This window comes from Cricetulus griseus, chromosome X (genome assembly GCF_003668045.3).
Source record: "Cricetulus griseus strain 17A/GY chromosome X, alternate assembly CriGri-PICRH-1.0, whole genome shotgun sequence".
Lineage (NCBI taxonomy): Eukaryota > Metazoa > Chordata > Mammalia > Rodentia > Cricetidae > Cricetulus > Cricetulus griseus.
In genome coordinates, this window is record NC_048604.1 from 19,900,013 (window position 1) to 19,914,599 (window position 14,587).

At 45.3% G+C, this 14,587-nt stretch overlaps 1 protein-coding gene across 5 annotated transcripts; it reads left to right on the forward strand.

Annotated features, from left to right (window-relative positions):
* The first annotated feature begins 1,654 nt into the window (after positions 1 to 1,654).
* Positions 1,655 to 14,202, forward strand: Igsf1 (immunoglobulin superfamily member 1). Of its 5 annotated transcripts, none has more exons than XM_035450249.1 (19): positions 1,655 to 1,712; positions 1,858 to 1,884; positions 2,248 to 2,529; positions 2,816 to 3,103; positions 4,929 to 5,210; positions 5,445 to 5,738; positions 6,211 to 6,489; positions 6,811 to 6,931; positions 8,793 to 8,867; positions 8,944 to 8,990; positions 9,372 to 9,662; positions 9,878 to 10,156; positions 10,742 to 11,029; positions 11,769 to 12,056; positions 12,242 to 12,529; positions 12,658 to 12,945; positions 13,080 to 13,358; positions 13,743 to 13,866; positions 14,014 to 14,202. In XM_035450249.1, exons 1-19 carry the CDS (start codon positions 1,673 to 1,675, stop codon positions 14,147 to 14,149), a joined length of 3,996 nt encoding a protein of 1,331 aa, XP_035306140.1. In that variant the 5' UTR covers positions 1,655 to 1,672; the 3' UTR covers positions 14,150 to 14,202. The 5 variants fall into 5 exon arrangements, with proteins under 5 accessions (XP_035306140.1, XP_035306141.1, XP_027289348.2 ...); XM_035450250.1 differs by having other exon boundaries at positions 8,793 to 8,863; positions 8,958 to 8,990; XM_035450247.1 differs by having other exon boundaries at positions 1,673 to 1,712; positions 6,238 to 6,489; positions 6,781 to 6,931; positions 8,793 to 8,863; positions 8,958 to 8,990.
* Positions 14,203 to 14,587: the final 385 nt, after the last annotated feature.

A 14,587-nucleotide genomic window follows, 5' to 3' on the forward strand; every position in this document is an offset into this window, starting at 1 on the left:
GCAACAGGGTGGTATCCAAGCTTTGGCCTGGCACTGAGAAAACTGGGGACAAGAGGTTCTAGCCATTGAGATAGGAAGAGTCTCCTTACAGCCCTATGCCAAATGTATATCCTTCTTTGAAAAATGAGACAGAATACACCTGTTTACATGAAATGTACACAGCATGCCTGGCACTGTACACAGGTTTTCTGTAATCCAAAACAACAATGCTAGGTACATATTATTTCCCCACTTAACAGAAGAAAAATTCAGGCTGGAAAAGTAAGCCTCCTTCAATACAAATAAATGAAAAACAGGGCCCAGCTCTTCTTGATTTTTCAGTGTCAGTTTGTTGTCTCCCGCCCAGGTGTTTTGAAAATGTATCTTTGCGCTCCTCCATTTTGTTCACTGTTAGTGCTAGAGCATATTAGAGGCTCAGTGTATGGGGAAGTTTAGAGAAACAAAGTCAGTCTCTTTCTCTCTTGTGGTAGCTGACTATACCTCACTCCACTCAGCTAAGGTCAAACAGCGGAGGTCAGGCAGGAGTTCATCCTATGAGTAGAGATTTCTTGGAGGGGAATTCACCTGAGGTGGTGCTGTGAGGATACACCTTCCCTTGGCAAAAGGTTACTTTGCAGAGAGAGGGGAAAAGCTCCACCTCATGTATATGGAGTACATGTGGTTGGTAGTGACTTCTGGGAAAATGAGAAGACTCTCAGAACTCAAATATCTTTGCTATGTTCCTTAAAATTCACACAATCCCATTCTCTTCAGAGGTAGTGAACAAAGCTGCTTAGAAGCTAAGGGCAAGTTCTAAAGAGGGATAATTTATTCCTTTATTAACTACCTTGATGGTAGCTGGATTAACCAGCACCTACACAAAATAGGGTATTAAGCATGGGGTTAATCGACAAGAGTGCATGAGAAACGCTCCTTAGAAGGAGCAATCTTTGGGATGAAATGGGGGAGATTTTGGAAGACAAAGATGGGGTCAGGGCAGGTGCTGCCTCTGGACAGTTGAGTATCAGACTTGGAGTTAAACATGAACTGTAATTTTTGTTTAATATTTTGACTTTCAGCAAATTATGTATCCTTTCTAAATTCCATTTGCCTCTGCAACAGAATGGGAACAACAGTAATTTCTTCTTTACTATGCTGTTGGATGACTCAGCTGTGTGTGTGTGTGTGTGTGTGTGTGTGTGTGTGTGTGTGTGTGTGTGCTCGAGTGTGTGTGCGTGCACACTTGCACACACATCTGATTAAAGGATCGTAAAAGGCAAGTCTTAGTATGGTCCACTTTCCCCACTCAGTAGGGTTTCTTCAGGCTTGTTTAAGGTCATCTTCTGTGCGTTTGAAATCTCAGGGACAAATAAACATTTCAACAAAAATAATGTCTTGGATCCCAGGAAAAGATCTTGAGTGGAAAGATAGGGAAGTGAAGAAAGGAATCAAGGCGAGGAAAGCAACAAGTGGCCCTATTAACAAGCTAGGTTCCTGGGAACCAGTAGAATGTGAGGTTGCCAAGAGTAATGCAGTGATCTCATCTCAGCTTGAAAGAGCAGAACCAGTCCCTGAGCAAGAAAATTTCTTCTTTTAGATTCCCCTCTCTTTTAAGACGTAAAGCCTTCAAGACTCCGTGTACGCATCCTGCACCAGAGGCCCAACAGCCCTGGACAGGCCAGAGCAGGGGGCCATGATGCTTCGGACCTTCACTCTATTGCTCTGTTGCATTTGTAAGTACAAGGAAGGGGTGAGAAGCAAGTGGCCTTTTTAAGAGAAGCTCTTATGAGCAGGCTCCTTAGGTAGGCGGGGGAGATTATTGAGGTTGGAGGGCAACATGGAAAGCAGAGTATCTCCTTTACCATTTTCTCTTTCCAGGGCTCAGTCTGGGTATGACCTCAATGGGTAAGTGCCTTCCTGCTTGAGATTCTAAGGAACTGGCCTGTCTGCATGGCCGTGAGATAACTAAGCCAGGTTGAGCTGCTTGGGAATCAGAGCCTCTTCCATCATGGCTTGCTTTCCCAAGAACTGTGAAGGGTTTTATCTCTCTTTAGAAGGCAGCTTATTCCCCTGTTCGTTAGGATTCCTTGAACAAATGTCCTAGCATCTCTGTCCTCAATCCTTACATGAGCAGACTCTCTCACTCCCACAGGAAGGCAAAAGTCAACATCTGGGTGGGTTAGAGACAATTTTAAGGCATGCTGTGGGGCACTTTGTGGGAGGGAGAGGACTGACTGCTGGTATCTTTGTGATTTTGGGGAATAACAGCAGTGGAGTCTCAACCAGAGCTTTGGATAGAATCCAACTACCCACATGCCCCTTGGGAGAACATCACACTTTGGTGCAGAAGCCCCTCTCGGGTATCCAGTAAGTTCCTGCTGCTTAAGGATAATACACAGATGACCTGGATCCGTCCTTCTTACAAGACCTTCCAAGTTTCATTCTTCATAGGTGCCCTTACTGAGTCCAATACAGGTCTTTATCGGTGCTGCTACTGGAAGGAGAAAGGCTGGTCGAAGCCCAGCAGAATTTTAGAGTTAGAAGCTCCAGGTGAGACGACCAAGCTAGATACTCAAGCATATCTTCCCACTCTTAGAACTCAAAATCACCATCCCAGAGAAGTTGAAGTTACCTGAAATGCATGCATGTATGTGCTCGACGGGTAGCATCCAAGTGCTTACATTATATCAGGCAATGCATGTAGAGGATGCAGCTCTTGAAGGCTGGGGCAAAGAAGAGTTCCGGGAAGGCTCATCTAAGGCCAAAGTCCCCTGTCCTGTAGTCAAGGCAGCACTCTCCTTGCTCTAACTCATATCAGTTCATTCTTCCTTTACAGGCCAACTTCCTAAACCCATCTTCTGGATCCAGGCAGAGACCCCCCCTCTTCCTGGATGCAGTGTTAACATCCTTTGCCATGGATGGCTTCAGGATTTGGTATTTATGCTGTTTAAAGAGGGAAGCACAGAGCCTGTAGATTACCAAGTCCCAACTGGGACAATGGCCATATTCTCCATTGACAACTTGGCACCTGAGAATGAAGGGGTGTATATCTGCCGCACTCATATACAGATGCTCCCCAGTCTGTGGTCAGAGCCCAGCAACCCCCTGAAGCTGGTGGTGGCAGGTGGGTGTGGCCGTGGCTGCTGGCATCTGGCAATTATTATTCCTGGGGTCATGGCTGGTTGAGCAAAAGTTTTTGATATTACTTGCCTCAGCCAATTTCTAGGCCCTGCAAAGTTGACATAGTCATTCAACATTTTCCTGAGCTCCAAATTAGAATCACATGTACTTTAAGGCAGGTAACCCTTTGGCCTGTTTGTGAGCCTAGTCAGATATTCAGTAGCTTGATCTTATCACAGGTTTATTGTTCTTTACTTGTAGATTATCATTCATTCACTCACTCACTCAATATTTATTGAGCACCTAATATGTGCCAGGCATTGCCAGTAAGTCTTAAAATTGATTCCTTAAAAGTTTAAGCGTATTTGTAATGATTATATTTAAGTGTGTGAAATAGAATGAATCACTATTTTCATTGATGAAAAATAAACAAATGACAAAAAAGTGATAGTTTATATTTTAGAAATGGCTTGAAAGATTACTTTGTTCCATATCAATAGAGCCAGTAAAGGCAGCACCAAGCTACAAACACAAAAGGCAGCTCCTCCAAAGGTCCAAATACTAGTCACACACTACAGCTTCAACTCCTCTATCTCAGATCCCGGATGATTCCAGATGGAATTGTCTACATTTATGTAATTCCCACAGCAAGCAATAGTGATGCTACAGAAGTACCCGGATTTCTAGTTCCAGCTGTGGCAATGCTTCCCGGTGTGGTGTTGAGCAAGTCATGTCATTTCTCTGTGCTTTGGTTTTCTCCATTCTAACACAGGATAACAGTATCTGTCCAATCTATTGTATAATGCCACTCTGTGCTTCAATTTCATGATCTGCAAAATTAGTATAAGAATAATGCCTACCTCACAGGGTTGTTGTGAGGGTTTGCCTAAATAACATGTACAGTGCCTGGCATATAAGTTCTCAATAAATGAAAGATAATAATTTTATTAATATAGCTTTTTCTTGAGGATCAAGGTACAAAGGATGGTTTAATTGATGTATATGGATGCTTGTTGTACACATACCCTTCCAACATGGATCCCACTAATACATACTTCTGTAATTAGTATTCACCAGTATTCCCTGCCTGTCTATTAGTATTTTGCTGGCAGGGACTTAGCATTATTTATACTCAATACCCCTAGACCAGCATGATTCATGACACATCCATAAAGTTTCCACAAGTATATGGCAGGGCTAATCCTTCCATGGTGGATGAATTGGTGCACTTGGGATTTAAGTGAGGGATAAGATGGAGTCATGTACAGCCAAAGTCTAATAGTACAGCCCCCTTAGTAATGCAACCCCTGGAAATGAGGGTGAGTCTCATTACCAGATCTCATTGGCTTACTGAGTTATTGCCCCAAATCTCCCCATTGGCCTCCTCCAGCCTCATGTTTTGAGTGTTGGAAGAACGGTTTTAAGGTGATATTAACCTGTTCAGATGTTCTCATTAATATTTCAGTGGAAGTTTTGCTCTACAGATGGAATCAAAGACATTTTAGAGGTGTGGGTTTTCTGTCTAGGAAGAACTATACTTGTCATTTCAGAGAGCAAAAGATGCAGGGTATTATGAATTTCGACAGTCCCGTGGGGCAAGTACCTATACCTGGCTGAGCTTACAGTGGCTCTAATAGAGTCAGATGAGAGGGAAAGACTACAAGTGAACTTACCCTTGATTACATACACAAGGAGGCATAAACCTAAGGAAAGAGAAGGAGGGAAGGTTACGTTCCAATTACCACTTTTGTCTGAATAAACTAGGAGAATAAAAATAGACTAGGGAAGAATTGGCCAAACTGTAACTTAAGGGTCTCTTCCCTTTCTAGGTCTCTACCCCAAACCAACTCTGACAGCCCATCCTGGGCCCATCCTGGCCCCTGGAGAAAGCCTAAGTCTCAGGTGCCAAGGGCCAATATATGGAATGACATTTACTTTAATGAGGTTGGAAGACGTGAAGAAATCTTTTTACAAGAAGCCAGTAAAAAATGAGGCATATTTCTACTTCCGGTCTCTGAAGATCGAGGATACAGGGCACTATCTCTGTTTTTACTATGATGCATCATACAGAGGCTCACTGCTTAGTGATATCCTGAAAGTCTGGGTGACTGGTAAGACAGGGATATGCTGTGGAATAGCTCACAGAGCTTCCTCTTATTCCCTCTCCCCACTTGGACCTAGTCAGTTGGCCAGGGCTAATAGTGGGGGGAAGTTTCAGAATTTGTTCAACTTAATGGGGGATTTGCAAAGTACAAACTGGAAGACAGAGGAGGAAAATAGCCCTAAGTATTGGAAAGAGGAGAAAGTTCTACCATTGGCTATTTGTATTTTGGGTCTTGTCCTAGACGCTTTCCCCAAGACCTGGCTACTAGTTCAGCCCAGTCCCGTGGTTCAAATGGGTCAAAATGTAAGCCTGAGATGTCGAGGACCAATGGATGGAGTGGGGCTTGCACTCTACAAGAAGGGAGAAGAAAGACCCCTTCAATTTCTGGATGCCACCAGCAACACTGGCAACAAATCATTCTTCCTCAAGAATGTGACCTACAAAGATGCTGGCATCTATAGCTGCCAGTATTTTCTTACCTGGAACACATCCATTAAGATGGCAACACACAACACTGTGGAGCTGATGGTTGTAGGCAAGTGATCCCAACTGGCCTTAATGTTATTGTCATCTGTTTGCTTCTATTGCTATTGCCATGCTCTAAGGGGTTCCTAGTGGCTCTTGTACTTTCCTAAAGCTATGAGCACAAAAAAAAATCACTAGGAGGGTGGTATAGGACTTTTTATATCCTTCAGGGATCTTCTCTCCCAAGATTCACCTTAAGCCTTACCTATCAGCATGATCCATTGTGACTCATGAAAAAATTATTTTCCTTCAAGTCAGGGAGATCTTACAGGTATGAGGTCTTCCTGATTGAAAGTAGGAACCAGTAGTCTTTAGAGAACCAGGAGAGGGGGAAGAACTCTAAACACACAAGGCTTGATGTCACTGATCAAATGTAAGTGAAAAGAAAGAGAAGCCCAAATGGAGAGCTCAAAAACATCTGGCAGGAGAGAGGGTGCTGAGCTCAATGTCACTTCTAACTGTGGTCTCTGGATTGGTTTCAGATAAGCCCCCCAAACCCTCCCTTTCAGCTTGGCCCAGTTCCGTGTTCAAAGTAGGAAAGACCATCACCCTTCAGTGCCGAGTATCTCATCCAGTACTTGAATTTTCTTTGGAATGGGAAGAAACAACAACATTCCAAAAATTATCAGTAGATGGAGACTTCATCATCACTAACATTGAAGGTCAAGGAACAGGGACCTACAGTTGCAGCTATCGTATTGAGGAACACCCAAACATCAGGTCACATCGCAGTGAAACTCTGAAGTTGGTGGGGCCAGCAGGTGAGATGATAATTTCTCATAGGAATATCCTTCCATATCCTGATATCCTAAACTAGTGCCCAGATATATACGGGAAGGGGAGTGAGGGATTGGAAGTCAGGACCCATTTGTCTAGGCACACTTCCCTTGGGTGTTCTACAATAATTCAAAGCAGTGAGCAGAATATTTGGGAGGCCCCATGAAAAAGAAGAGCACATCTACCTCAAGCTTCAAAATAGAAGCTTTCTCAGGAACCAGCTCCCCTCCCTCCACCGTGAATTTAGCTGTCTGGTCAGATAAATCCCCATCAAGGCTTTTGTTTCTGGTCTTCTCTGGTCACAGGCCTGCTCACCTGGAACTCCATTCTGAATGAAGCATTCAGGATGTCCTTATTTGTACAGCTTGTTTCCTTGCTGTCGCTAGTGCTGTGGATCCGGTGGAAGTGTCGGAGATTTAGATTCAGGTAACAGTCTTCTCCCTGCCTATTGTTTACCAAGCTAGCTGATTGTGTGCTTTCCTAGTCTCCAGAATGGACCACTGTCCACTTGCAGGAAGTCACAGGGACACACTCTAGGCTTCTCTTCAGCCTCTAGACATACAGATCAAGACATCCTCATCCCATGTGTTTCTCTTTCACCTCCCAGAGGGGTCATTTCCCAAGTCAGAAGAGGAGTAAAGTATAGTTTCCAGAGGCTCCAGAAATAGTCCAAAGCAAGTCTCTTGATTTCTAGACCTCCTACAGTCCCCAAATCTCAAGATGTCTTCCCCATTGATATGATGCAAACATGTTCTCTTGTAAGAATCTTTGCTCTTCTGTCTTCCAGGTTATCTAATTCCCATCTCATTCTCTTCCACTTTAAACTCCCCCCCCCACCACATTCAAGGACTAGAGTGTATATCTTGGCCAATTCTACGTTCCTTAGAAACAAGCTTTTTCTCTTACTCTAGCAGAGTATCCTTAGAATACAGTTTTAACCTGGATAAGCATTTGATAAGACAACAGATGGAGCCTGAGGATTGGACTCTTTCCTCTGGCCTGAAAACAGCCCAAAAGATCCTCCTGCCATTTGGTTCTTCAGTGGCCTTTGGATTATTGATCTCTCTTCCATAATTGCCATGGGTTTCTAAGGCTATTCCAGAGAGAAATGACAGATCTTAACCGGTAGAGGCCTTACCACCTGATTTTTTGCCCACTTCCCTCTACCCTTTGCTTCTGGGTATACAAGGGTATATACGCCTTTGTGTGTCTGAGAAATTTAATACACAATGGATGATCACTGTGACTATGAGTATCTGTGTTTGCGGGTGAGATTGAGGGATAGAGTGCCAGGGCAACAAGTGGAGAGCCACCTATGTTTTCTGGAAAACAAAACAAGACAAAAAAGAAAAAAAACACCCTTGGAGTTTTCAAACAGTTTCAGTGAGATCAAATTTTATAATTCTATAGGTTCTTCCCTACGTTTCATATGCTTTAGGCTAACCTCCTTGAGGGATTGAAAGGATGTAATTTCGTGTGTCTCACACTACTCCAAGACCATTGCATCAAAGAATAAGAGAGGAATCCATATTTCATAGCCAGCAGCTTGAAAAGGTTTTTTTTTTCCTGACCAGGAAAAGGCTGAGAATGCTCACTGTTTCCTAAGGAGAAACTGCCGCTTGAATTTTGGCTTCATACCTCCTAATTTTACAGGAGGCAGAGCCCAAAGACAATGCTACACATTTGTAGTCAAAATCTAGGTAGTGGGAGAGAGATCCCACTCTCTGACAGGCTTAGCTTGGCACTGACAACTGACAAGCAGTCTTCTAGTAATTCATCAAGGCTGCCTAGGCAACCCTTCCATAACAAAGGCAGGTGAGGCAGGTCAGTCTGAAGACCAATCCTGCCATAGGAACAACTGCTTCCAAACTTAAACTTGATGACTGAGAAACACTCAAGGTTGCTTTTTCCACACCCCCACACACACAACCACCCAGAGTTGCAGAGTTCCAGGGGTTTTGAGAACTGGAGATACAAAAGCATTTCCCCTTCTGACAGCAACAACCTAATCACAGGCCATGGGAAGCTGACAAAAAAAAAAAAAAAAAAACTGGAGAGGGGCAGGGATGAAGGGGCATGCAGGTCATGAAAGTGCAAGGGATTTGTAGGTGGATAGGCCCTCAAAAGGAAAAGTCATCAGTGTCAGAATAGATCATATCCAATTATCCTGGCCATACCCAGTCCCTATTGGGTAGCGAATAAGCCAATGACATAAATTGCCGCCCCCTTCTCTCCTCCCTCCCCCTAATCCCAGCAACTCCTCTCATCTCTTTTCTGGTCTCCCTAGAGAAGCCTGGTTGTTGGGAACAGCTCAAGGGGTCGCCATGCTCTTCATACTCATGGCCCTTCTATGCTGTGGTGAGTACAAAGTGTTGGGCCAGGGGGTCTGGCAGCAGGCTGGGAGGCAGTCTTGGTGAGGAGGGACAGAGCCTGACAAGGGTTTCTTTCGCAGGACTGTGCAATGGGGCACTGGCAGAAGAGATTGGTGAGTTTTTCCCTGCTCCAGACTGGGACATTCCTCTCTGGAGATCCGAAATAACTACAGAGTGTCAGTGTCAGTGCCCAGGGAGTGACTGGTTGGGAGGGAAGGACAGCCGGCAATGGGTACTTGTTAAAGCTACTGGCAAAATTTAGCGTCCAACTCTATCTTTCTGCCTGTAAAAAATCTCCTTTAGGCTCCTGCATTTTTGTGAGGCTCGGCTGAGACATCAGCTTCCCCTTTCCCCAGCAGAAAGAAGCAAGATAGGAAAGAAAAGATTTTGATTGAAAGGAGAGGGAAGGGGGGTCTGGGTAGGGGCTTCAAGAGAAAAGAAAGAAGGGAGGGGGAATACGAGGAGGATGGCTTCATTAACTCTGCTGTTTCTAGAAATAATCATGCCAACTCCTAAGCCTGAACTGTGGGCAGAGACGAACTTCCCTCTGGCCCCGTGGACGAACTTAACCCTCTGGTGCAGAAGCCCTTCTGGCTCAACTAAGGAGTTTGTGTTGCTGAAGGACGGGACCGGGTGGATTGCAACTCGCCCGGCCTCGGAGGAGGTCCGGGCTGCCTTCCCCCTTGGCGCCCTGACCCACAGCCATACCGGGAGTTACCATTGCCACTCATGGGAGGAGATGGCTGTGTCGGAGCCTAGTGAAGCACTTGAACTGGTAGGAACAGGTAAGAGAAGGCGGAGGATCTTTCCAGAATGACCCCCAGTGCCCCTGGGACCTCTGTGCTGCTGGGAGAGTAGGGGGGAAGGGTGAGGAAGAAAGTGAGAGGAGACCAACTAGCCAGGATGCATTTCGTTGTTTGTACAGAAAGTAATTCTGAATGTCCCATCTTGGGCACTTCCAAACTTTTGATTCCCCTGCCATCCTATTTTTGTTTTCTAGACATCCTTCCTAAACCTGTCATTTCGGCTTCCCTCCCAATCCGGGGCCAGGAACTGCAGATCAGATGCAAAGGATGGCTGGAAGGTTTGGGGTTTGCTCTGTTTAAGATGGGAGAGCAGGAACCTGTCCAGCAACTTGGGGCTGTTGGGAGAGAAGCCATCTTTACAATTCAAAGAATGGGGGATAAAGAGGAGGGCAATTACAGCTGCCGAACACATACCGAAATGCAGCCCTTCAAGTGGTCTGAGCCCAGTGAGCCCCTGGAGCTTGTCATAAAAGGTAGAAGTGAAAAGGGTGTGTGTGTGGGGGGGGGCGGAAAGTGTCCGTGGGACACTGCTATCTCCACCACAAACTTTGCTGCTGGTACTAGGAGCCTGTGTCCAATCTTAGAGCCAGGCAGGCGTGGCGCTGGGAGTGCCAGGGCCTCTGGCTGCATGATATTAATAGCCATAATTGTTATTAATAGCTTGGGTTTGTGGAGGGTGATTTAATTTTTCTGATTATTTTACCATTGATTGCCTCATTTAGCTTTAGAGGAAATCTTGAAGAGAGGTGAAGTAGGTACTCTTCCCTTCTTTTATCCAGATGGGCAAACTGAGGCTCAGAAAACTGACTAATCAAGTCCCAAGGAAAGTTTGCCCCTTCAAGAGCCTCCCTTGCCTGTTCCAGTGACAGTGAGGATTCAGATTCCTCTAGAGGCAAAGAGGGACTGGATGAGGGATGCCTGTAAAAACAAAAAACAAAACATCAATGCATCTGTTCATGAAAATGCATACAGTGAACAGCTTCCCCAAACCAGCACTTACTCTATTTGTTTCCCGTTTTCTTGATTTGGTTTTGCCATGTTTCATTTTTCTCTTCTAGAACTGTACCCCAAGCCTTTCTTCAAGACATGGGCCAGTCCTGTGGTGACTCCTGGGGCCCGAGTGACTTTCAATTGCTCCACCTCCCATGAACACATGAGCTTTATTCTTTACAAGGATGATAATGAAATTGCATCCAGTGACCCAGTCTGGGGACCCCCAGGATCTAGTGCAGCTCACTTTCTGATCATTTCAGTGGGCATTGGTGATGGAGGAAACTATAGTTGCCGTTATTATGACTTTTCCATCTGGTCTGAGCCCAGCGATCCTGTGGAACTCATTGTGACAGGTTAGGGAGGGGGGAAGTCTTTGTGGAAGTAGTATTGACCCCAGGAGAGTGATTGGAGGGGCTGCCAGCGGGAGAGGAAGAAATATCTTCTCTAAAGGACACAGGGAACGTTCTTGGGATAGTGCTCAGCACATACTGAACTGTCCACGGTGGACAGCTGCTCATGCTGTCATCACAAGGAGAAAAGACAAAGGAGTGGGGGAGGCCAGAAATTCTCCTCTGAAGAAAGAAGTGAGATAGATAGCAGTGGCCAATCCAAGAACCAAGCTCAAGTAGCCTGCATTCTGAGATAGTCCTTTTAGGCTTGGCCTTGAGCTTTGAGTTCAATGTCTGCTTTTTCCTGAACTCAGCTGTCAGGGATTGGTGGGCTGGATGGCCCTCAGAGAATAGGAGAAAACCTTGAAATGTCGGGTACATGTTAGACAGGCATTACAAATGATCGTTCCAAAGGGTGTTTAACCTCATAGGAAAGTGCTTACATTATAAACCTATCAGACACTTCCAACTCTGAGTACAGTGGGGTCTCAGCTACAGAAATAGCCTCAGCTTCAAGGACATAGTCATGTGTTAAAATATAAGTGGGAAAATAGTTATATTTGAGCGGGTAAAATTATGTTTTCTTCATTAGCTTTTGATTACATTTTCTACAATAAACATATATCATCTCTTATAACAATATTGTAAAAGCTATTTGTAAAATGTGGAGAGCAGTCTTATATTATGATCTTTTTCCTTTTAGAATTCTACCCCCAACCCACTCTCCTGGCACAGCCAGGCCCTGTGGTGCTTCCTGGGAAGAATGTGACACTGCGCTGCCAAGGAATTTTCCAGGGCATGAGGTTTGCCCTATTACAGGAGGGTACCCATGCCCCCTTACAGTTCCAGAGTGCTTCGGGGACTTCAGTTGACTTCCTTCTCCACACTGTTGGAGCAGAGGACTCTGGGAACTACAGCTGTATCTACTTTGAGACAGCCATGTCAAACAGGGGCTCATACCGTAGTATGCCCCTTATGATCTGGGTAACTGGTAAGGATAGACAAAACAAGGGGTTGGGATAGGGTCAATTGGGGTAGGGACTAGGGGGTTAGTCTCTTCTAGAAGGCCAGGAATCCTGCCAAACTGTGCAGGAGATTCAAGGAAAAGCAATTAGCATGGTATAGGGATGGTAAAGTTGTGGACTTACAACGTATTCATCATTGTTCTCTCTCTAGACACATTCCCCAGACCATGGTTGTCTGCTGAGCCTAGTTCTGTGGTTACTATGGGACAGAATGTTACTCTCTGGTGCCAAGGACCAGTCCGTGGAGTTGGGTACATTTTGCACAAAGAAGGAGAAGCCACATCAATGCAGCTTTGGGGGTCCACCAGCAATGAAGGAGCATTCCTTATCACCAATATATCTGGTGCTAGCATAGGTCGTTATAGCTGCTGTTACCACCCTGACTGGATCAGCCCTATCAAGATACAGCCTAGCAACACTCTGGAACTCATAGTCACGGGTAAGGGGATGAGACTGTGGTGTGGATATTCTAGTGGAGAGAGGATCGGATTGAGTGGTCCTAAAGGAGGTCATGGAGGATTGGACTCTATAATGGCTTCTCTCTGACCAGCAGTTAATTTCTTGCAGGTTTACTTCCTAAGCCCAGCCTGTTAGTTCAACCTGGTCCGATGGTAGCCCCTGGAGAAAACATGACTCTTCAATGTCAAGGGGAACTGCCAGATTCAACATTTGTCCTTTTGAAGGAGGGGACTCAACAGCCCTTAGAGAAGCAGAGGCCAAGTGGGTACCGAGCTGACTTCTGGATGCCAGTGGTGAGGGATCAAGATTCTGGTGTCTACAGTTGTGTTTATTATCTGGATTCTGCTCCTCTTGCGGCTTCAAATCACAGCAACTCTCTAGAGATCTGGGTGACCGGTAAGGTTCTGAAACCCAGTAAACATTTGGATTTTGTAGTTTTTGGCCTTTTAAAGGTTAAGAATGTTAGATACAAGAGATGGCTGGGTTCAGGGCCACTTCTTTTTAACTCTGTGTTCTTGTTTTGGTTGCAGATAAGCCCCCTAAACCCTCTCTGTCAGCCTGGCCCAGCACTGTGTTCAAACTAGGGAAGGACATCACCCTTCAGTGCCGAGGACCCCTACCAGGAGTTGAATTTATGCTGGAACATGATGGAGAAGAAGCACCCCAACAGTTCTCAGAGGATGGAGACTTTGTCATCAACAATGTGGAAGGGAAAGGCATTGGAAACTACAGCTGCAGCTACCGTCTGCAGGCCTACCCTGACATCTGGTCAGAGCCCAGTGATGCTCTGGAGCTGGTTGGAGCAGCAGGTGAGTGGATAATCCCTCCATGAAAGTTCCTGTCATGATGCTCCCGGGACCTCAAGGACATCTGCTACAGAGATAGGTCAACTCAGGAGACCAGGAAGTATATGGAGTTGGAGCTCTCAAATATATCATAGCTCTTTTAAAGATGAGGAGAAGGTAGGATTTCAGGTGCACGCAGAGCTACTGCATAGATTCATATAAGGCCTCCCTCCCTGCCAGAAAGGAGGTCTGAGTGGCTCAGCATATGCACTCCCACTGATCATTCCTTTGACAGCTCAGTACATGACTTGCATGGTGACTCTGAGGAGGTAAGATCGAGAGGACAACATAAAATGAAAAGGAACATTGATATGCTAAGCTCTGAATCTATTTATTTATACACCACAGGGCCTGTTGCTCAAGAGTGCACTGTGGGTAACATTGTCCGAAGTACCCTGATTGTGGTGGTTGTGGTAGCCTTGGGGATAGTGCTAGCTGTAGAGTGGAAGAAGTGGCCTCGACTTCGCACTAGGTAAATACTCATCTCAGCTCAATTCCAGAAATGGAGTGCTGCCGGAAAATCCATGACCAAGTTACTTTTCTTGTATCTGAGCTCCACCCTACAATCTGTTTACAGGACCTGCCCCCATTATTTTTCTATTTTTTTTTCTTTACACAGGGGCTCTGAGACAGATGGAAGAGACCAGACCATAGTCCTTGAAGAGTGTAACCAAGAAGGAGAACCAGACACCACCACCAATTCTCCTTCATCTGCCTCTCAGGGAGGCTCAATGGAACTGACAGTCCCGATATAATTAACCTCCCCCTTACAAGAGCTTTCCTCTCCTGTTTCTTTTTACCTGCAGAGACCTGGAAATACAACTTGATTACCCTGGAATTCAGCAGCATTTACTGTTTCTTGACCTCTAAACACCTGAGTTGGGCCAAGAGGAGTCTTGGAGTGGCAAGCCTACTAGGTCAAGCTGTTTCCCTTACCCCTCCCTATAACTCCTCACTGTACTGATTTACTGGTGCATGGCATTCTGTTAAAAATGTATTCTTCTGAATAAAGAGAATATTCACTACTTAACTGCAAAATACATGGTAGTGGTCTTCTTTTGGTCTGTTTCCCACTTAAAACTTAGCAGAAATTATAAGAGGACTTGGGGCTGCTACTAACAGAGAAAGGAGTTCAAGGATTTGGTGGAGGAGGGCAGGAGGGCTCCCAAACAGCACTTTGTAACTTAGTTTTA